The sequence below is a fragment of the Meriones unguiculatus genome, chromosome 5 (assembly GCF_030254825.1).
Source record: "Meriones unguiculatus strain TT.TT164.6M chromosome 5, Bangor_MerUng_6.1, whole genome shotgun sequence".
In the NCBI taxonomy this organism is placed as follows: Eukaryota; Metazoa; Chordata; class Mammalia; order Rodentia; family Muridae; genus Meriones; species Meriones unguiculatus.
In genome coordinates this window covers 133,998,781-134,022,032 of record NC_083353.1, presented here as the reverse complement: position 1 = coordinate 134,022,032, position 23,252 = coordinate 133,998,781, and the positions used below count along the sequence as shown (strand labels likewise).

The 23,252-nt window shown below is 39.5% G+C and overlaps 1 protein-coding gene across 6 annotated transcripts in view; it reads right to left on the bottom strand.

Moving 5' to 3' along the window:
* The window catches only part of Bicd1 (BICD cargo adaptor 1), a 182,225-nt gene that overhangs the window by 88,758 nt on the left and 70,215 nt on the right, over positions 1-23,252 (bottom strand). For all 6 annotated transcript variants that reach the window (XM_060384557.1, XM_060384556.1, XM_060384558.1 and 3 more), the window contains exon 2: positions 20,495-20,707. In XM_060384557.1, coding sequence (XP_060240540.1) covers positions 20,495-20,707 — 213 coding nt within the window. The remainder of the gene's footprint in view (positions 1-20,494; positions 20,708-23,252) is intronic.

Here is a 23,252-nt window from a genome sequence, read left to right as displayed (position 1 = left end):
GAAATAAGTGTTCATTGTTTTAAACCACAAAATATTGTAGTCATTCATTACAGCAGCCAGAGAAAATTAATACATCTTTTAAGAGTGATATTTTCTTTGAAATATCTTTATTGACTAAGCATTAAAAAGTGTATCTTGGAGCTGGGCATGTCACTAGCACTTTTAATCCTAGGATTTAGGAGGCAGATCTCTGTGAGTTCCAGGGCAGCCTGGTTTACATATTGAGTTCCAGAATAGCCAGGGCTACATAGACAAAGCCTGCCTCAAACAAATAAACAAACAAACCAAAAAGTATAGGTTGATATATCATCATCTATATCTAAAATTTACCATGATAACACTCACTATGTTGCTCAAGCATAACTTTTGAGAAACTAAATCTGAATACATTCAGGGGTTCTTGATTGCTAGAGCTGTAAATTCCCATGGGAAGATTAAATGCCTGAACAGAATCTTAGTCACCTAAGACCTTTCAACCAGGATAGTCTGCAGACATACAGGTCAAGATATTTAAAATAATTCTTAACTGTACACTAATCATTCCATCTGAAATGCTGACTACATTACTTCTTTATCTGCCCAGGCTGCACAAGGAACAAAACCTGAGCTCAGAGTGGAAAAAAAAGATTCAAAATCAAATGTTCCTATTTTTAGTCTAAGAATATACAAAACAGATTGTGTGTGTATCCTTATTCTTACACAATAATAGGTGGGAATGACCCTACTTAACAAGAAAGAAAATGGAAAGAGGGAGGGGTCAAAGGAGGACAAACAGCATAAGGATAAGAAGGAGCGGTAGAAGGAGGAAAGGGAAAGAATGCTTATATACATGTTAAGTACATAGCGTAGCAGTTCTACATTTTAAATAGCAGATTTTCATTCACAATTTGTTACTTGTAAATAGTGAGTGAATGATAACAGATTAAAAATTTAATTACCTTGAGAGAAGTAAAGATATTATGCAAGATTACTTTAAAAACTTATTCTTTTAACTTGTATCATTCAGCTCCAACTGCCATTTCTACTATGTGTCCTCAGCTATACTTTCTCTTAATTTAGCCATCTCTTAATTTAGCCTGGCCATCCCTGCAGTTTCTTACTTAACTTCCCATTTGGTACTGGATTAACATCTTATATTACACAGGAAATTGATATAACACTTATATCAAACCAGAACTTTGTACTTGTCACAATCCAAACCATAAAAAGTCACAAATAATAAATAGTACAATTTTAACATCATGCCCAAATAATGTCCAATATCTGGATATTGGGAATATTTAAATAGACATAATTTTTCCTCCAAAAACTGTGGCTATACAGCTCCTTGTCATCTTCCAATAATAACCTCAAAAATGCTAGACATATATGTATATGCAAAAATATGTTATATATTATTATATAATTGAGACAAGATCTTACTATGTAGCTCTAGATGTTCTGGAAATTTTTATATACACCAGGCTGGCCTCCTCTGATGGGATCTGCTTCTTTTGGATAGCATAATGATAGCCATTTCTGTTTCAGGCTTAACAGCCAACAAGCTCAGGCTTATCTCAGCTTGTTGATATAGAAAAAAGAATCTCTGTACAAGGTCAGGTTGACCAGAAACTATGTTTATGTTTAGCATACTCTACGGCCTTGTTGTTCCCCAAAATTCCCCAAACGTAAGTGCAGCTGGCCCTAACCGTAAATAATACTTGGACCAATAAAACTAAAGGTCAGCTAGAACTGCTTGTCTAAATAGCAAAAATTAAAATAATAATAATAATAATGGCAATAACTTGAGTCAGAGATGACTATTCTGTACCTCTGTGTCCTCTATCCTTCCATCATATGTGAGTTAATTGCGATTTCCACCTTTAAATATGCAATACAGCTTGACCTCAGAGACATGGTTCAGGTCCCAAACTGATCACCTCACTGAAAATAAAGACAATAAAGCTTTCATTTTAAGTTTCTATATCTGGTGTGTTTTTTCGGCTTCCACCACAAACTCAACATTCCAAATCACACATACCCACCTCCTTCTGCTTCCCAAGAGCTGGGATTTAAAGGCATGTGCCATCAGGGCCAGCACTTAAGATTGTTAGAATAAAAATCAAAATTGATATTTTGAGAATTATTTAAAAGCTGTTGTAATGTTTCTCAATATCAAATATAATAGCTCAGCTTTTCAAATGCTTAAAAATCCTTATATAGAATGACTGGCTCTTTGGTCTCCCCACCCCCGAAGGGAGGAGCAGTCCTGTTAGGCCACAGAGGAGGGCTTTGCAGCCAGTCCTGAAGATACCTGATAAAACAGGATCAGATGAATGGGGAGGAGGTCCCCCCTATCAGTGGACTTGGAAAGGGGCACGGTGGACATGAGGGAGGGAGGGAGGGAGGGACTGGGAGGGAATGAGGGATCGGGACACAGCTGGGATACAGAGTTAATAAAATGTAACTACTTAAAAATAAATAAATAAATAAATAAATAAATAAATAAATGAAAAAAAAAAGAAGAAGAACCAAAACACATGCCTCTACAATGCATGTATTTTACTCACTAAGTCTTTTGAGCATTGAAATTACAGCAGGCATCATGATGAACTCACAAATGTATGTAACTCACGCCTCACTTGACTCTCTCTTGAGAACAGTTTTCTCTGCAATCTTCTGAGGTGTTATTTTATTTCCATAGCCCCCTTTGCTTCAGGGATGTTCATAGAGCATGCTCCCTAAAAACCTTGTGCTTTACATCTCAGTCATTATATGATATATGGTTACTGTTACCTAGCAAATACCAACTTGTTCCCCCTTGTTTCTCTTAACATTTTTAGCTTCTGGCTCCTTGTCAGTCATGGACTAGAACTTCCAAAACTTCAAGACAAAATAAATTTTCTCTGTTTTTTAAAGATGAATTTTTCAGGTATTTCAATTCCTGCAAGTCTTCTTGATATTTTCTCCTACCATAGCCTCTAGCTTCCTAGCTGATACCTTAGTGAGCTACCTTTCTAGGCCACTGTCTCTAAATTCCAGTGCTTCTCACACCTTTCAGTCCTGACTGGCTTTCCACTTTGAGGAACCCGAGATGGAATGAAGAGTTGCACACTTTCTTCTTCATATCTATTCAAGGCCTAGGGTTGATATATACATATTACACTTTTTCAGGCATTGCCATAAATCAAAGTTTTTGCCCCTATCTAAAGGCCCACTTTTGTCACAGCTTCCATCCCTCTCTTCTTCCAAGAAAATCCATGTATCCTTCCTTTTTCCTCTTATCTCATTAAAATTTCCTTCTCTATTATATCATACCCACAAGCATCAGTAGAAGGTACTAGTTCTTCCCTGTTTCTCTTGAAACAAGAACAAACTCGCACATGAGTCCATTTCATCCCTATAAACTGCCTCATTTCTTTGATGCTCTTCAGAAACAAACTTTCATGAAACCAACACCTCAATTCTTTTTAAATTTCCTCTCCTATATTTTCTTATAGGTTAACTCTAATGAAGATATTTTCTCTATCATCCTATGGTAATCCTCTGAATTGATGATCCTCAATTCAGTTTCATCATCCTTTGTCCCATTAGTATCACTTGTACCGTTGACCACTCTTTTCCTAAAAGCTACTTTCTTCATCTGGCTTCAAGGGACCATTCTCCTTTTATTATCTTTCTACCCCACTATTATTTTTTAGTTTATTCTGTTGATTCCCTTTGTCTTATCCAATCTCTCTGTACTGAGGTGGCTGAAAGCTTAGTGCTTGGATTTCTTTTTTCTACTACACTTACTTTTCATACATTAGACTTCATCACAATAAAATATTATTTTACTCTGTGCCATAGTTTGGATATGATTTGTTTCTCAAGGGTATGTGTTAGAGTGAGGTCCTCCATGTAACAGTTTTGAAAAGTGGAACATTTAAGAGGTGGGCATAGTGGAGGCCCTTAGGTTAGCTGGAAGTGTACCCTTAGAAGGGGTTATGGGACCAAAACATCTCTGGCTTCCTGTTTGAAGTGATCTCTCTCTTCTTATAGACATTCCTACCATTACCACAGGGTCCTCACCAGAGCTGAGCTGATACCCCTTGAAGCTTCAGCACTGTAAACCAAATAATTTTCTTTTCTTTACAAAATAGCCTATCTTGGACACTTCATTATAGTAATAAAAAACACAATATAACACACTGGCAAATGATTGTTTATTTAGTTTTTATTTTTATTATATTCATGGATGTTTTGCACGTACGTATGTGTACCACTTACATGCCTGGTACTCACAGAGACCAGAGGAGGGCACTGGGACTAGAGTTACAGATACTTGCTAGTCACCATGTGGGTGCTGGGAATCAAAGCCAGTGTGATCAATTAACCAACTGTAATGTACCAATAATATAGAATAATACCCAGCTATAAAAAGGAACAAACTTGATAATTGAAATATATAACAACTTAGATGGAACTCAAAGGTATTATAGTAGGAAAAAGGATTCAGTCTCAAAAAGTGTATAATAAGTGATACCACTTTTGTGACCTTCTTGAAAATGAAAATAAAACTATAGTAAAAAAAGGACAAATTATTTTTTAAGGCATCTGCCTAGCTTACTACAAGAGTTAAAGATATTGAATAGATAAACAAATAAAAAATTGAAACCAAAAGGATTAAAACTGATTTGAACATTAAAGGAGAAAATCAATACATAGGCCCAATGGTTCACATTTTTAAGGATTTCCGACAAAGGTCAGTAGCGATTTTTTTTAAGCACACTATAAACAGATATTGCAAATCAAAGCTAAAAAGAATGGCCAGGGTGCTGACCTAAGACCACATCATGTGAGAGAGTTCCAGTGGTTCTAGATATGTTTATTCTGAGGAGACAGTTTAGCCCATAGTTGTTGGGAATAGGTTAAACCTTTCCAGACAAATGGAAAACTAAAAAAATTATTCTATATAGATTCAGAAACTAGAAATAAAGCTGGTTAAAAATGAGAAATAATTTTTTCACTTAACCAGAAAGTAACAATTAGAGTGACAGTTCCCAGAACTAGCATGGGATCCATGGGAGGGAGATATCAGGAGATAGAAAATGAGAAATACATTTTCAACATCATATTTTTATTAATTTTGGGGAATTTTACATAATGTACACAATCATACTCATTTCCCAGTCCTCCCAGGTCTACTCTCCCCACCTTGTAAATCCCTCCCAAAGAAAAGAAGAAGGAGGAAGAGGAGGACGAGGAGGAGGAGGAGGAGGAAGAGGAGGAGGAGGAGGAGGAGAAGGAGAAGAAGGGGGAAGAAGAAGAGGAAGAAGAAGAAGGAGGAGGAGGAGGCAAGTAGTTTGTGTTACCCATATATTCCCTGGAGAGTGACCACATTCCCAGTGAAAAGCTCCTTAAAGAAAAGTGAGTTCTGTGTCCTCACCCCTGCCAGAAGCCATAAATTGTGGAGAGCTATTTCAATATCCTCATCACAATTTTTGAATGTTTTTATTTAAATTTATTTTTTTTAAATTTATTTACTTTAGGGCGGCGCCGGGAGGACTCTCATTCTGAGCAGCAGCACAGCAGGATCAGCACAGTGAACAGCAATCAGAACTCTCGGCCATAAAACACAGTCATTGTGTTTCCCAGGTGAGAGGATACCCCACAGTGGGGGATTCAATCAGCTTTTAACTCACCCGGCTAAACCGCGGAAGAGATCCCGGTTCCGCCAGACGCTTGGCTGCCGGCCGCCAGCCCCAGCCCCAGCCCAGAGCCACAAGCCAGTGTCTCTGGTCACGGTCCCAGACTGAACCTTGGGCACCACACTATCAGAGACTGGAATTTTCAGTCGAGAGATAACCCCAGGGTACAGGAAACGATTGGGACCGGCCTTAGGTCACCCAGACATCCCCTGGAAAAGACTCGGGCGGGTTCCACGGGCACCCCAGGAGCCAGCCCGGAGCCAGAGCCGGGGACCCAGGTTCCAGCACAGAGCCCTGCCTGCCTGCGCGCCTGATTCGCCGCCAGAGATAGAAACGGCGGGTCTGATCTCAGAGCACTCAGCTCACCCCCAACCTGAAAAGGTCCCCGGAAAATTACCCAGCTTAGGGAGCCACTCAGACTCCCAAAAGCCACAAAGGCAGACACAGGCAGTTTCTGCGCACCAGACAGCTGGCAGAGACTGAGCCGCCATCACATAGCTGTGCTCCAGGCACAGGCAAATTTCTGTGGCCAGCCAGCTGGCGGACACTGAGCAGTGTGCACCAGGGCAAAAAAAGACACTAGGAGTCCGTGTCTCCAGAGAATCCACGGGGAAGGAAGGAAACTGTACTGATCTAAATCACCCAATCCTTCCCTAGAAAAAGTCTAGCAGTCTAGTGGGGCCGAGGCGCCAGCACTCAGCTGTGCTCCAGACACAAGCACAAACAGTTGAGGCGCGCCTGATGTCCAACTGGGTCACAGCAGCTGATCATTAAATTTGCAACAAGAAACCCAGAAACAGGGCAGCTGCCCTCAGGACTTCCCTGGGTGAGAGGAGAACCCTCTCGACTAACAAAGACCACAGTTACCACTCAGGTCTATATCCCTGAGGTGAGCAACTCCTGAAAAAACACCAGCCATCCAGGGACTATACCCAAAAAGCTGAGAAGACATCCTTCAGGAAAATCCAGCTTTCTGCAAAGGGGATTCTCTCCACCACAGGATCCCCAGGAACCACCAGAAAATAACCCCAAACTCCTAAGATAACACAATGGGTAGAGGCCAGCGTAAAAGCTCAAGCAACAAAAGACAGAGCAATATGGCATCTCCAGAACCCAGTTACCCAGAGGCAAGTAGCCCTGGACACCCCACCATAACTGAAATCCAAGAAGATGACCTAACAAGTATGCTCATGAAGATGATAACAGAGGAAACAAATAAGATTCGTAAAGACATAAAGGAAGATAAACTCAAACAGAATATTGCCATCCGTAAAGAAATAGAGGAAGCTGCAGCCAAACAGTTTATGGCCTTTAGAAAGGAAATGCTTAAAACACTGAATGAAATGAAAGAAACAGAGTTGAAGGAACTAAAAGAAAAACAGGAAAGTACAATCAGACAGGTGAAGGAAGTAAACAAAACAACTCAAGACCTGAAGATAGAATTGGAAAAATTAAAGAAAACACAAATGGAAGAAATAATGGAAAGGAAGAATCTAGGGAAGAAAACAGGAACTACAGAGGTAAGCATAACCAACAGACTACAAGAGATGGAAGAAAGAATCTCAGGTGTAGAAGATACAATGGAAGAAATCGATGTATCTGTCAAAGAAAATGTTAAATCTGAAAAATTCCTGACAAAGACCGTCCAAGAAATGCAAGACAATATGAAAAGACAAAACCTAAGAATAATAGGTATAGAGGAAAAAGAAGACTCCCTTCTCCAAGGCCCAGAAAATATTTTCAACAAAATCATTGAAGAAAATTTCCCCAAGCTAAAGGAGAGGCCAATTAGAATACATGAGGCCTACAGAACACCCAGCAAATTTGACCAGAAAAGAAAATCCTCCCGCCACATAATAATCAAAACAGTAAGTATACAGAACAAAGAAAAAATACTAAAAGCTGCAAGGGAAAAAGGCCAAGTAACATATAATGGCAAACCCATTAGAATCACACCTGACTTTTCAACAGAGACTATGAAAGCCAGAAGGGCCTGGACAGATATCATGCAGACCCTTAGAGAACACAGATGTCAGCCCAGGCTACTATACCCAGCAAAACTCTCAGTCCTCATAGATGGAGAAAACAAGATATTCAATGACAAAAACAAATTTCAACAATACCTACAAACAAATCCAGCATTACAGAAGACACTGGAAGGGAAAATACAACCCAAGAAAGCTAGCTACATTCAAGAAAACACAGGAAATAAATAACCTCACTTCAGTAAAACAAAAAGCAACCAAGCACACAACCTGATGACCACAGCCAACATCAAAATCAAGAGATCTAACAGCCACTGGTCATTAATCTCTCTCAACATCAATGGACTCAACTCTCCAATAAAAAGACACAGATTAACAGAATGGATACGTAAACAAAACCCAGCAATCTGTTGCATACAAGAAACACACCTAAGACACAAAGATAGACATTACCTGAGGGTAAAGGGTTGGAAGACGACTTTCCAAGCAAACGGACCCAAGAAGCAAGCAGGAGTAGCCATTCTAATATCTGATAAAATAGACTTTCAACCAAAATTAATCAAAAGAGATGGGGAAGGACACTTCATACTCATCAAGGGAAAATTCCACCAGGAAGACATCACAATCCTGAACATCTATGCCCCAAATACAAGGGCACCCACATTTGTGAAAGAAACATTGATAAAATTTAAAGCACATATAGATCCACACACATTAATAGTGGGAGACTTCAACACCCCACTCTCAACAAAGGACAGGTCAACCAAACAGAAATTAAACAAAGAAACAATGTCTCTGACAGAGGTCATGAATCAAATGGACCTAACAGACATTTACAGAACTTTACACCCAAACACAAAAGAATTTACCTTCTTCTCAGCACCTCATGGAACCTTCTCCAAAATAGACCACATAGTGAGTCACAAAGCGAGCCTCAACAGATACAAGAAGATTGAAATAATCCCATGTATCTTGTCTGATCACCATGGAATAAAGCTGGACCTCAACAATAACAGAAATAACAAAAAGCCTACACACACATGGAAACTGAACAACTTGTTACTAAATGACAGCTGGGTCAGGGAAGAAATAAAGAAAGAAATTAAAGTCTTTCTAGAAATCAATGAAAATGAAGACACAACATACCCGAACTTGTGGGACACAATGAAAGCAGTGCTAAGAGGAAAGTTCATAGCACTAAGTGCCTTCAAGAAGAAATTCGAGACAGCTCATTCAAGCACCCTAATGGCTCACTTAAAAACCCTAGAAAAAGAAGAAGCAGACACACCAAGAAGGAGTAGACGGCTGGAAATAATCAAACTCAGGGCTGAAATCAATCAATTAGAAACAAATAAAACAATTCAAAGAATCAATGAAACCAAGAGCTGGTTCTTTGAGAAAATCAACAAGATTGACAAACCCTTAGCCAGGCTAACTAAAAGGCAGAGAGACACCACCCAAATCAACAAAATCAGAAATGAAAAGGGGGATATAACTACAGACACTGAGGAAATCCAAACAATCATTAGGACTTACTTCAAAAGTCTATATGCCACAAAATTTGAAAATCTAAATGAAATGGACAATTTTCTTGATCGATTTGACTTACCAAAGCTGAACCAGGACCAGGTAAATCAACTAAATAGACCTATATCCCCCAAAGAAATAGAAGCGGTCATCAAAAGTCTCCCATCCAAAAAAAGCCCAGGACCAGATGGCTTCAGCGCAGAATTCTACCAGACCTTCAAAGAAGAGCTAACACCAATTCTCTTCAAACTATTCCACAAAATAGAAACAGAAGGAATATTACCAAATTCATTCTATGAAGCCACAGTCACCTTGGTACCTAAACCTCACAAAGACTCAACAAAGAAAGAGAATTTCCGGCCAATCTCCCTTATGAACATTGATGCAAAAATACTTAATAAAATACTTGCAAACCGAATCCAAGAACACATCAAAGATATTATCCACTATGACCAAGTAGGCTTCATCCCAGGTATGCAGGGGTGGTTCAATATACGGAAATCCATCAATGTGATCCACCATATTAACAAACTGAAAGAAAAAAACCACATGATAATCTCCCTAGATGCTGAAAAAGCCTTTGACAAAATCCAACATCCATTCATGTTCAAAGTATTGGAGAGATCAGGGATACAAGGCACATATCTAAACATAGTAAAGGCGATATACAGCAAGCCTATAGCCAACATCAAACTGAATGGAGAGAAACTTAAAGCAATCCCACTGAAATCAGGGACAAGACAAGGCTGCCCACTCTCTCCATATCTCTTCAACATAGTGTTGGAAGTCCTTGCTAGAGCAATAAGACAGTTGAAGGAGATCAAGGGGATACAAATTGGAAAGGAAGAAGTCAAATTATCACTATTTGCAGATGATATGATAGTATACGTGAGTGACCCCAAAAACTCTACCAGGGAACTCCTAAAGCTGATAAACACCTTCAGCAAAGTGGCAGGATACAAAATTAACTCAAAAAAATCAGTAGCCCTCCTGTATACAAAAGACAAAAGGGCTGAGAAAGAAATTAAGGAAACAACACCCTTCACAATAGCCACAAATGACATAAGGTACCTCGGAGTAACCCTAACCAAGGAAGTCAAAGACTTGTATGAAAAAAATTTCAAATCTCTGAAGAAAGAATTAGAAGAAGATATGAGAAGATGGAAAGATCTCCCATGCTCATGGCTTGGTAGGATTAACATAGTAAAAATGGCCATCTTACCAAAAGCAATCTACAGATTCAATGCAATGCCCATCAAATTACCAACACAATTCTTTACAGACCTGGAAAGGAAAATTCTCAACTTCATATGGAATAACAAGAAACCCAGAATTGCTAAAACAATCCTCTACAATAAAAGATCTTCTGGAGGTATCTCCATCCCTGATCTTAAGTTGTACTATAGAGCAACAGTTTTAAAAACTGCATGGTACTGGCATAGAAACAGAATGGTGGATCAATGGAACCGAACAGAGGACCCAGAAATAAACCCACACACTTATGGACACCTGATCTTTGACAAAGACGCCAAAACCATACAATGGAAAAAAGATAGCATCTTCAACAAATGGTGCTGGTCTAACTGGATGTCTACATGTAGAAAAATGAAAATAGATCCATACTTGTCACCCTGCACAAAACTGAAGTCCAAGTGGATCAAAGACCTCAACATAAAACCAGACACATTAAATCGGCTTGAAAAAAAAGTGGGAAATACCCTAGAACTCATTGGTACAGGGGGAAACTTCCTGAACAGAACACCAACAGCACAGGCTCTAAGAGCAACAACCAATAAATGGGACCTCATGAAACTGAAAAGCTTCTGCAAAGCAAAGGACACCGTCATCAAAACAAAGCGACCACCTACAGATTGGGAAAGAATCTTCACCAACCCTTTATCTGACAGAGGACTCATATCCAGTATATATAAAGAACTAAAGAAGCTGAAAAGCAGCAAACCAAGTAATCCACTTAAAAAATGGGGAACAGAGCTAAACAGAGAATTCTCTGTAGAGGAATACCGAATCGCAGAGAAGCACTTAAAGAAATGCTCAACCTCATTAGCCATTAGGGAAATGCAAATCAAAACAACCCTGAGATTTCACCTTACACCCATGAGAATGGCCAAGATCAAAAACTCAAGTGACAACACATGCTGGAGAGGTTGTGGAGAAAGGGGAACCCTTCTCCACTGCTGGTGGGAATGTAAACTTGTACAACCACTCTGGAAATCAATCTGGTGCTTTCTCAGACAACTAGGAATAGCGCTTCCTCAAGATCCAGCCATACCACTACTGGGCATATATCCAAAAGAGGCTCAAGTACACAAAAAGGACATTTGCTCAACCATGTTTGTAGCAGCTTTATTTGTAATAGCCAGAAGCTGGAAACAACCCAGATGCCCCTCAATTGAAGAATGGATGCAGAAATTGTGGTACATCTACACAATGGAATATTACTCAGCAATGAAAAATAAGGAAATCATGAAATTTGCAGGTAAATGGTGGGATCTGGAAAGGATCATCCTGAGTGAATTGTCTCAGCAGCAAAAAGACACACATGGTATATACTCACTCATATAGACATACAACATAGGACAAACCCACTAAAACCTGTGCATTTAAAGAAACTAAGCAAGAGAGAGGACCCTAACTAAAACGTCCAATCCCCACCCAGAAAGGCAAAGAGGATGGACATCAGAAGAAGAAAAAAACAGGAAACAACCTAGGAACCTACCACAGAGGGCCTCTGAAAGCCTCTGCCCTTCAGACTATCAAAGCAGATGCTGAGCCTGATGGGCAACTGTTGGGCAGAGTGAACGGAATTTTAGGTAAGAACTGGGAAATAGTAAGAGCTGGAGAGGACAGGGTCTCCACAGGGAGAGCAACAGAACAAGAAAATTTGAACATAGGGAACTTCCCAGAGACTCATACTCCAACCAAGGACTATTCATGGAGATAACCTAGAACCCCTGCACAGATGTAGCCCAGGGCAGTTCAGAGTCCAATTGGGTTACATAGTAATGTGAAGAGGGACTGCCTCTGACATAATCTGATTGGCCTGCTCTTTGATCACCTCCCTCTGGGGGGGGGGGGGGGCAGCCTTACCAGGCCACAGTAGAGGACAATACAGCCACTTTTGATGTGAACTGACATACTAAGATCAGAAAGGAGAGGAGAACCTCCCCTATTAGTGGACTTGGGGAGTGGCATGCAAGCAGAGGGAGGAGGGAGGGTGGGATTGGGATGGGAGGAGGGAGGGGCTTATGGGGGGATGCAGAATGAATAAAGTGTAATTGATGAAAAATTTAAGAAAAAAGGGAAAAAATAATTTAAGAACCTTAAATGACTTTCAAAATTGGAGGAAAACATGGAGTTAGTCAATTGGCATGGAGCACGTCTCACCCCTGGGGGCAATGGTCTCCTGAACCTACTCAGACCTCGGACACCACCACTGCTAGTTCTAGAACTGACGCAGGATGTTCCAACGAGGGGTTAAGGCTTCTCATAATATTTCCTATAAGCCCACGCCTGTTTGTTTATATCCCCCATTTTTATTCATTATTAGCCAGATAGAGCCAAGTAATTGTGGTAATGATACTTGCTTTTTTGCCCAATGCTGGAATGCTAGTAAAGTTAGGTATGCACTCGTTACTCGCATGCCTCACTGGGTGCCTATGCCCATTGATGCCCCTCACGCTATGACTCTCTTCAGACAGAAACGGGATCTTGGAACTACAGCCACCATTGTTACTACCATCTCATTGATGGCTGTTGGAGCTACCACCAGGGCATTAGCCATGAGTCATACTGGGCAGACTGCTCAGACCCTGAATAATCATTTAGCCAATGTAGCTCATGCCTTAGTTGTACATAAAAGAATTAATGCTCAACTAAAAGGAAGCTTGATGGTGTTCAATCAGAGGATTGACCTCTTGCAGGAGCAAATTGATACCCTATGGCAAATCGCTCAACCTGGCTGTCAATGAAAGTATGCTGGACTTTGTGTCACTAGCATACAACATGAGAATTTTTCCTGCGCTGCAAATCTGTCTAAACAATTGTCGAGCTATATTTTAGGTAATTGGACTGGAGAATTCGATACTACGATGGAGCAGCTGAGAGTGGCCATTGTCACAGTAAATTCTACCGGAGTGGACGCAGGACTAACCACAGGATTATCAACATGGATTGCTGCAGCCATGAATCATCTGAAGGAATGGGCGGGCATGGGAGTGTTAGCAGGCCTTCTGGTGTTGGTCTCCTTGGTTTGCCTGTGGTATATATGCAAGATTAGAGTCTCACAACAGTGTGATGCAGCCATGATCATTCAGGCCTTTACAGCCATTGAAGCAGGACATTCTCCCCAAGCATGGTTGGATACCATAAAAAGCTAAAATGATACGCTCAGGATGCGAGGCTAAGCACTGCACTCAGGGTCAGCCGCTTTGGACCCAGAGAAGAGCATGTCTGATTGCATGCGGGTTGATGCCCCAGGTCCCGCCTCTGAGAAAAAGGTATTGGACGGGTCTGATGTTCTTTGGGTGGATGACACCTAAATGAACATCTGTACAAAGTCCCAATTTATTTCTAATATCAGAGATCAGACCTCTACTCTTGCCTGATGCGTCTAAAACAAAAAGGGGGAACTGTAGAGAGCTGCGGAATGCTATGCCTTAAAGATGGAGCTGGTTTCCGCCTTCCACCTTCCCGATGGTGAGTGCTCTCTGTCACGAACAACTCCACATTTGGCTAAGGCCGAGGATCTGGCTTGCTTCCATGTAGGTGGACCTATCTGCATTGCCCCCGTGGCACGCCTGGGTTGGCTACCCAGAGGCTATTTAAGCTGTGGGCTGGCTTTCCCCGGGGTCCGAGGATTGTTCAATGTTCCTGAATAAACTGCATTGGAAAAAAAAAATTTATTTACTTTATATCCCAATTGTAGCCCCCTCCCTTGTCTCATCCTGGTTCCCCCTCCCTTCCTCTTTCCCCTCTCCCCCTCCCCTAGCCCTCAGAAAGCGCAAGCCCTTATCCCCCACCAACTGACCCCAGCCTATCAGGTCTCATCAGGACTGGTTGCATTGTCTTCCTCTGTGGCCTGGCAAGGCTGCCCCTCCAGGGGGAAGTGATCAAGAAGCAGGCAACAGAGTCCATGTCAGAGACAGCTCATGCTCCCCTTATTAGGGAACCCACATGGAGTCTGAGCTGCCAATGGGCTACACCGGAGCAGGGGGTCTAGGTCCTCTCCATGCATGGTTCTTGGTTGGTGCTTCAGTCTCTGCAGGGGACCTTGGGCCCAGATTTGTTGGCTTTGTTTGTCTCCTTGTGGAGCCCCTATACTTTCTGGGTCCTTCTATTCCCCCCCCATCCATAAAACTCTCTGTGCTCTGCCCAAAGTTTGACTGTGATTCTCAGCTTCTGCTTCACTCTCTTAGTGGGTAGAGTCTTTCAGAGGACATTTATTGTAGATTCCTGTCCTGTTCCCTGTCTTCAACTGCTTCCAGTGTCTGTTCTTCTGAATAAGAATTAAGCATTCTTTCTAGGGTTCTCCTTGTTGTTTAGTTTCTTTAGGTCTATCTATAAATTGTAGTATAGTTATCCTGTATTATATGGCAAATATCTGCTTATAAGTGAATATATACTATACTTGTCTTTCTGGGTCTGGGTTAAGAGTTCTTTTCAATGGCTTCCTGTCAAGGTTGTATTTTCTTTCTTTTTTTATGGTGGTGGTAAAATATTATCTCCATGCTGAACAGAAAGAAACTTACTATGACCCATGTGCCTAAGAGCTGGTCTATAGCTCGGCACATTGGGAAGTGGCAGAAACTAAGAAGTTGGGCACTGTGGGGTATTTCCGGTTTGGGAGGCCCGTCCTTGAGTGGGACAGTGGAGGTCCAGCCTCTTCTTCCTTTGTTCTTTTCCCTATAGAGACTGTAGTGAGTTCTAGTTTATTCTGTCATACATTCCCCGCCATGACATGTTGCCTTACCCAAAAGCAACAGGACTAAAATCTCCCAAAATGTGAGCCAAAATAAATCCTTTATCTCTATAAGCTGACTATCTCAAGTATTTAAAACAACAATGAAAAGCTGACTAACAATGGAAACAAACATAACTTACTCAGCTTACATAGTTGGTAAATAGCACAGCAAATATTTGAGGCCAGGGATGGTCAACTCCCAAAACATGTTCTTTTAGTTTACCTTAATTCTACCTGATTCAATAAAAATTATTTCTAGAATAATCTGTTTTGTCAAGCACTGTGCTAAAGCTATAAATGCTAAAAATAAGTAAGAAATAGAACATACTCTTTACTTGAAAAGGACTTGATAATTTATTATATATTTTACCGAATGCTGTAAGTATCTGGTAACACATCCTTTAGGGGTGTCAAAGAATTATTGCCCTGGAGAGAATCATGACCAAATAACCACTGAGGTGCCTTCTCAACCTGTGATTTTATGGATATGAACTCCTTGCATTAGAACAGATGTAGATATAATAGATTTCTGGAAGCCGAGTCACTGATACATTATGAAACTCAATTATATATTCTAGAGAAGGAAAAATGAAATTTTAAATGTGGTTAAAAATATATGAATAAGGTGACATTTAAAATATAACATTGTCATATTCTGTTAAAATTATAATAATGTCTCAACAAGTTACAAATTTAGCTATTATCTTATCCTATTCCTGCTATTACATCAGAATACCACATATTTGAAATTTTATAAAGAAAAAATACTTCTCAATGTTCTGGAGGAAGTCTAAATAAAATAAAGGCACCAGCATGGTGTCTAGCAAGAGCTACTCTCTGTTTCCAAGATAGAGCCCTTTTTAAAAAGATTTATTTTAACTATTTTTAAGTATGTTTATGTATGTTGGTCTGTATATGGATATGTGCAGTGGATAATCAGTGCCCTCAGAGCAGTGTTGGGAATCAAATGTGGGTCATTTCCAAGAGTAATGTGTGCTCTTGATCATAAGCTGTTTCTCCAGCTTAACCTTCTTACTGTGATACTTAAATGGATGCTAAGGAGATAAAAGGGAAGGCTTATCTATTTCCTTTTATCCCAGTTTTTAGATTTGTTTACTCAGAACTTCATCATCTCTTCAAGAACAACCTCTTAATATAGCTACACTGATAATTAAGTTTCAATATATGAATTTTGAGGGAGAAGTATTCAGACCATTACAGCCATGGTTTTGTGATGGTTTGTGTTGAATGTCAAAAAAATTCAGAATTTCTTAGGAGAAAAAAAACATGATGTTATAGTGAAAGCATTTCCAGAGATGTTAACTGAAGTAGGAAGACCCACCCTGAATGTCAGTAACAACTTCCTATGTGCTGAGGTTCTCTCTCTCTCTCTCTCTCTCTCCCCCCCCCTTCTTTTTCTCCTCTTTCTCCTTCTCCTTCTTCTTCCTTACTGTAGATACAATGTGGCCAAGCACCTTCAGATGTTCACACCTTCAAGCTCTGAGTCAAAATAAAGCTTTCCTTCCTTAAACTAATTTTAGCAGGTATTTTGTTACAGTAACAAGAAAAGTAACTAATACAGAAAATTAGTGCAAAGCAATGGAGTTGTTGTTGTGCTAAATTGACCATGTGGTTCTCAGGCTTCCAGAAATGGTTTGTAGAAGAAATGTGGAAGAGTTTGAAGTGGTAACCGAGAAACTCCGTGACACTCATGTAAAGGTCAAAGAACAGCTGTGTAGTCAGTTCTCTCCTTTTACCTTTACGTGGTTCCTGGCATTGAACTCAGATTGTCAGGCTTGTGCACTATGCACTTGTACACACTAAGACATCTTACCAGCCCAAAAGGTTCATCATCTAATTTTATATATTATGTCGATTCAGGGTTAATTTGGTGTAAAACAAGTGTTCCATAAATAATCTCTATATAAATCTATTTAGTTTATCTTCTAATACATTAGACCTGAAAGAAGGAGAGATAGAAAACAGGAAATAGAAACTTATTTACCAATGTGCTACACAGACATTACAGAAGTCTACCCACCTCTTTGTGGTTTTACCAAAGTGATGCTGGTCAAAAGAAATTGGAAATTTGCCTTCCATCACTCATTAAATAGGATCAGCTCCAATTTGGTTAAAATTATCTATTATCTCCTACTTGGCTTCTTAATTTAAGTGATAACTTTTTAATATTATTTATACTTTCAAAATATTTTAAACAATTTAATATTAGAGATACATATACAGTGAGACTAATAAAATTTTTAAGCTGGGATGATCTCTAAGTCACCCACATAATAGAAGGAAAGAACCTATTTCTGCAAAGTTCCTCTGACTTCCATTGTAAAACGTGTGTGCACAAACACACACAAGACACAAAACAAATAAATGTTTAAAAATTAATAAAATAAAAAGATGTTTAAAATTGTAGGAGAAATTATATGAAAATCTCAAGTCTTTTTACAGTTAAGCATAAGGCAAGAGCTTCTCTCTCTCTCTCTCTCTCTGTCTCTCTGTCTCTCTCTCTCTCTCTCTCTCTTTGTTTTATTCTGTTTTACTGAGACATGGTTTCTCTGTGTAGCCTTGGCTGTCTGGGACTTGCTTTGTAGAGCAGACTGGCCTCAAACGCACAGCGACCTGCCTGCCTCTGCCTTCCAAAGTGCTGGGACTACAGGTGTGCACCACTTCACCAGGCGGCAGAAGCTTCTTAACCAAAGCAGAAATAGAAACATTCTGTGATTGTGTCTGTCTACCTTAAATTACAACCAAAGGGCTCTCCAGATCTGAAGATTTTTTTTCTTCTTTTCTAATATTTCTTCTAGTACTTTTCTTCTTTTCTTAGTTTTGCATGTCTTTACTTTGTTTTATGTGGGTTTTGTTTGTTTCTTTTATTTTGTGTTTGAGGTAGAATCTTGACCCATAGCCCAGACTGACTTGGGAAGCTTTCCCAATGCAGTTCTCACGAGTGTGCAGCTTCAGACCTGGCTAGCTAATACTTTTAACATAGGGATACAGACCTATATAGTGAGTAATATTTTCAACAATATATATGAAGGACATACAAAGTTATTAATGATAGCAGCATTTGTTTATTATGGACCAGGAATATAGCAATATAATGTTAAAATAAATCTTACACCTACTATGAATATAATACTCACACTATAGTGCAGTTGAGACCAGAATACTGTCTTCCTAATACTTAATTCAACAACTTTCCAATGATACTACCCAACAATGATCATATAGAGCTGAGATTTTAACACATATGCATGTCTACATAAAGCCACATCTCAGACACAACACCTAAATATATGTGCCTTTTGCCAGCAGCAATAACGCTATGGAAACAAGACTAATCATTTTATTGAATAAATATTATATTATTACAGTATTACATTCATACAGCATCTATCAAACTAAGGACTTACCAAACTTTGTTTACCCTTATTTTGGTTAATTTTGATTGTTAACCTAACTGGATTAAAACACCTAGTGCAGTTAGTGAAGCACACGTCTCTCTGTGAAAGGATGTCTAAAGACAATTAGATACTAAAGACAACTCTTTTTTATTTTCATTTTTATTTTTTTTTACAATTTATTCATTATATATCCCAATTGAAGCCCTCTCTCTCAACTCCTTCCAGTCCCTCCCTCCTTCCTTCCTCCCCCATCCCCTTCCCCTAGTCCACTGAAAGGGGGAGCTCTTCTCCCCTACCATCTACCCATAGCTTGTCAAGTCTCATCGGGACTGCTTGGATCCTCTTCCTCTGTGGGCTAGTAAAGCCACATCAGTAGCAAATGATCAAAGAGCAAGCAGCTCCTGCTCCCCTTACTTCGGAAACACATGGAGACTGAGCTGCCAATTGGCTACATCTGAGCAGGGGGTCTAGTTCCTCTCCATGCATGCTCTTTGGTTGGTGAATCAGTCTCTATAGGACCCCCTGAGCTCAGCTCAGATTTTTAGCTTTGTTGGTCTCCTTGTGGAGCTCCTGTCACCTCCAGGTCCTTCTGTCTCCCCCACACACACACACTCACACCTTCTTTCATAAGACTCCCTGTGCTCTGCCCAAAATTTGGCTGTGAGTCTCTGCATCTGCTTTGATCTCCTAGGTAGATCCTTTCAGAGGACATCTATGGTAGATGTCTGATCCTGTTTCCTCTCTTCCACTGCTTCTGGTGTCTAACCTGTTTGCCATTCAGAATGAGATTTAAGCGTCCTCCCTAGGGTCCTCCTTAGTGTTTAGCTTCTTTAGGTCTGTAGATTTTAGTATGGCTATCCTATATTATATGGCTAATAACCACTTATAAGTGACTGTATAACATGCCTGTCTTTCTGTTCCTGGATTACCTCACTCAAAATGATCTTTTCTAGTTCCATCCATTTGCCTGCAAATTTCATGATATCTTTGTTTTTAATAGTTGAATAGTATTCCATTATGTAAATGTGCCACAATTTCTGTATCTATTTCTTTGTTGAGTGACATCCAGGTTCTGGATGTTACAAATAAAGCTGCTATGAACATAGTTGAGCAAATGTCCTTGTTGAATGGTAGGGAATCTTTTGGATATATGCCCAGGAGTGGTATAGCTGGATCTTGAGGTAGAGTTATTCGCATTTTTTTTTTTGAGAAAGGGCCAGATTGATTTCCAAAGTGGTTGTACAAGTTTGCACTCCCATGAGTGCAATGGAGAAGGGTTCCCCTTTCTCCACATCCTCTCCAGCATGTGCTGTCACTTGAGTTTTTTATCTTAGCCATTCTGATCTGTGTAATCTCAGAGTAATTTTGATTTGCATTTCCCTGATGACTAAGGAAGTTGAGCATTTCTTTAAATGTTTATCTGCCATTCAATATTCCTCTGTTGTGAATTCTCTGCTTAGTTCTGAACCCAATTTTTAAATTGGATTACTGGTGTCTAATTTCTTGAGTTCTTTATATATTCTGGATAGTAGCCCTCTATTGGATATAGGGTTGGTGAAAATCTTTTCCCAGTCTATAGGCTGTTGTTTTGTTCTGTTGACAATTCTTTGCTTCACAGAAGCTTTTCAGTTTCACAAGGTCTCATTTATTAATTGTTGATCTTAGAGCCTGAGCTGTTGATAGCATCTTCAACAAATGGTGCTCATCTAACTGGATGACCACATGTAGAAAAATGCAAATAGACCCATATCCATCACCCTGTACAAAATTAAAGTTCAAGTGGATCAAAGACTTCAACATAAAACCAGCCACACTAAATCTGTTGGAAGAAAAAGTGGGGAAGAGCCTCAAACTCATTGGCACAGGAGACAACTTCCTGAAAAGACAAATCTTAAAAGGAATTGGCTTGTTTACCTCTTTCAGTTCCTGTGCAACAGCTGAGAGCCTCTCATTTTCTGCCTGGACGTTTGTGACCACAGCCCGGCTCTGCTTCAGTTCATTCTGCATCTCCAGGATCTTGTTTAGATAGTAAGCTTCCTTGGATGCAGACTCCTGCAGAAGTGTTTCCTCCCGAGTCTCTCCATCCTCAGCCACTTTACGGTGGATAGAAAAGGACTGCCCAAATGCCTGCAGAGAATTTGTCAAAAGAAAGAATGCACAATGAAAAACACCTCAAGGTTACTGAATAGACTTAGGCAAAGGTTTTACTTGGATTTGTGTATTTAAAAAAAAAAAAAAAGCTGCTCTGAAATACTGCTAGATGCAAAAAATAAAAATAAAATAAAATAGTAAATGAATATACATGCACAAATGTGTAACAGTCTATCATTTCTAATGCTTCCAATAATTCATACCGGAGGTGCTGAGGATTGACCCAGGCCTTCACTTATGCTAAGTACATGTTAAATCCCTAAGCTATACCTTCAGCCTCTTCAGATACAATCATAAGGGTAAATAAAATTTTTAAATATCTTTTTAAAAATGTATGAGTCAAAGAAAACCTAAAAACATTGCTAGGTGCTTTATGGTACAAATTGTTAAAAGAACCTATCCAATTTAATGTTGTTCTCTTTCTAGGAAAACATCCACAAATATTTTCCAAGAAAGAAAATAATAATTACATCATTCTTTAGTACATTGGTACTAATGCCAGACCAATTATGGATGATATCCTTAAGAGGAGAAAAATTTAAAACACCAATCACAGGGGCTGGAGAGATGGCTCAGTGGTTAAGAGCGCTGTCTGCTCTTTCAAAGGACCCAGGTTCATATACCAGCACTCACATGGCCACTCATAACTATCTGTAACTCCAGTTCCAGGGATATGACACCTTCACACTAATGCACATAAAATTAAGTAAAAAAACAAAAACAAAAACACCAATCAGCATTCAGATTTTCCACTATCACAAAAGACATGAAAATGTCATCTCTATATAATAAACATTTGTTTATTTGTAAAAGCAATTACAGAAAAAAATAAATCAAATTAACAAACTTGAAAACCAGACACCAGGAGAGGGTATCAGAACTGCTCCCTGGAGCTGGAGTACAGACAGTTGTGAGCTGCTCAACTTTGGTGCTTTAAACTGAATTTGGGTTCTCTAGAGAAACAGCAATGAAATCTGTATCTCTTACCTGATAAGCTAGATCAGATGGAAGGGGAGGAGGACCTCCTCTAGCAGTGGACTTGGAAAGGGACAGGGAGGGGATGAGGGAGGAAGGGTGGGATTGGGAGAGAATGAGAGAGAGAGAGCTACAGCTGGGATACAAAGTAAATAACCTGTGATTAATATAAAAAAATAAAAATAAAGAAATCTGTATCTCCACAGCAAATGTTCTTAGAATCCCAACAAAGTCAAAACATGGTTCTAAGTAACCACTGAAAAGGAAATATTCCAATCGAGATGCTTATCTACACTAAATGGAGCACTCTTGGTGCTTAGCTTGTTGAACCACTATACAGAAAGGAGTTCTTAAGTAGTTAGAGTTCCACAATGTGGCAAGTAATAAGCAGTTATATTCACAAATAAATAAAAACATTTTTATGAACACCTAACTTGTAGTCATTCCAGCTCATAATCTTTAACGGAGCATATGGATTTCTAAAGTTAGCCATTATTTTTAGTGAAGAAGTTCGCCTCTCATTGTACTTGACTTAAAAATAATGAAAGTATAAAAGGAAATTATCTAAGGACATTAATGATGTTTTTGTTCACCTGAAATATAAAAATAATACCAATTCTTCACGATTCACATTTGTAAATAAGGATTTAAAATACTTAGAAAATATCTATTTCTAAAGTGAATGGAGGAAGGTAGGGTGGTGGCACCTGCCTTTAACCCCAGCATTCTGGAAGTAGAGACAAGTGGATCTATGAGTGTAAGGCCAGCCTTGACTACATAATAAGTTCTAGGACATCCAGAGCTACACAGTGAGATCCTGTTTCCAAAAAAAACTGTTTGTGTGTGTGTGTGTGTGTGTGTGAGAGAGAGAGAGAGAGAGAGAGAGAGAGAGAGAGAGAGAGAGAGAGAGAGAGAAAACACAGTCCTATCTATTTTTCCTAATTCTTGTCTGTATTAGCATTGGGAATGACAGAAAAATGACATCTTCATCTGCCTTTTTCTTTTTCTTTTCTTTCCTTTCCTTTCCTTTCCTTTCCTTTCCTTTCCTTTCCTTTCCTTTCCTTTTCTTTTCTTTTCTTTTCTTTTCCCTTCTTTTAAGACAAAGTCTCACTGTGTAGGTCTGACTGGCCTGGAACTCACAGAGAACCACCTGAGTGCTGGAACCAAAGGGGCATGCCACCAGGCCCAGGTATCATATGCCTTCTTGTTAAAGTTTATTTACTAACTTGTCTTTCACTTCTTCCTTCGTCACAAAGTGCTTACTGACAAAACCAGAAACAACTGTGTTCAATGCTATTATAGCTGCTGCTTCTTTGGGTGAATCACAGAACTAGTTTCAATGTCTAGGTTAATTACTTCAAGCTACATTTTACTAAGAAATTTCTTTTAGGTACTATAATAATTCTATGGGCATTCTGACATTTCTGTAGAATTCTAGAACATACTAATTCTTATTATGTGCAGTTACAATTATACAACACTACTCTTAATGTGTAGCGTTGCAGTGAATCAAATCTCTTTAAGTATAAGCCAACTAGAATAAGTG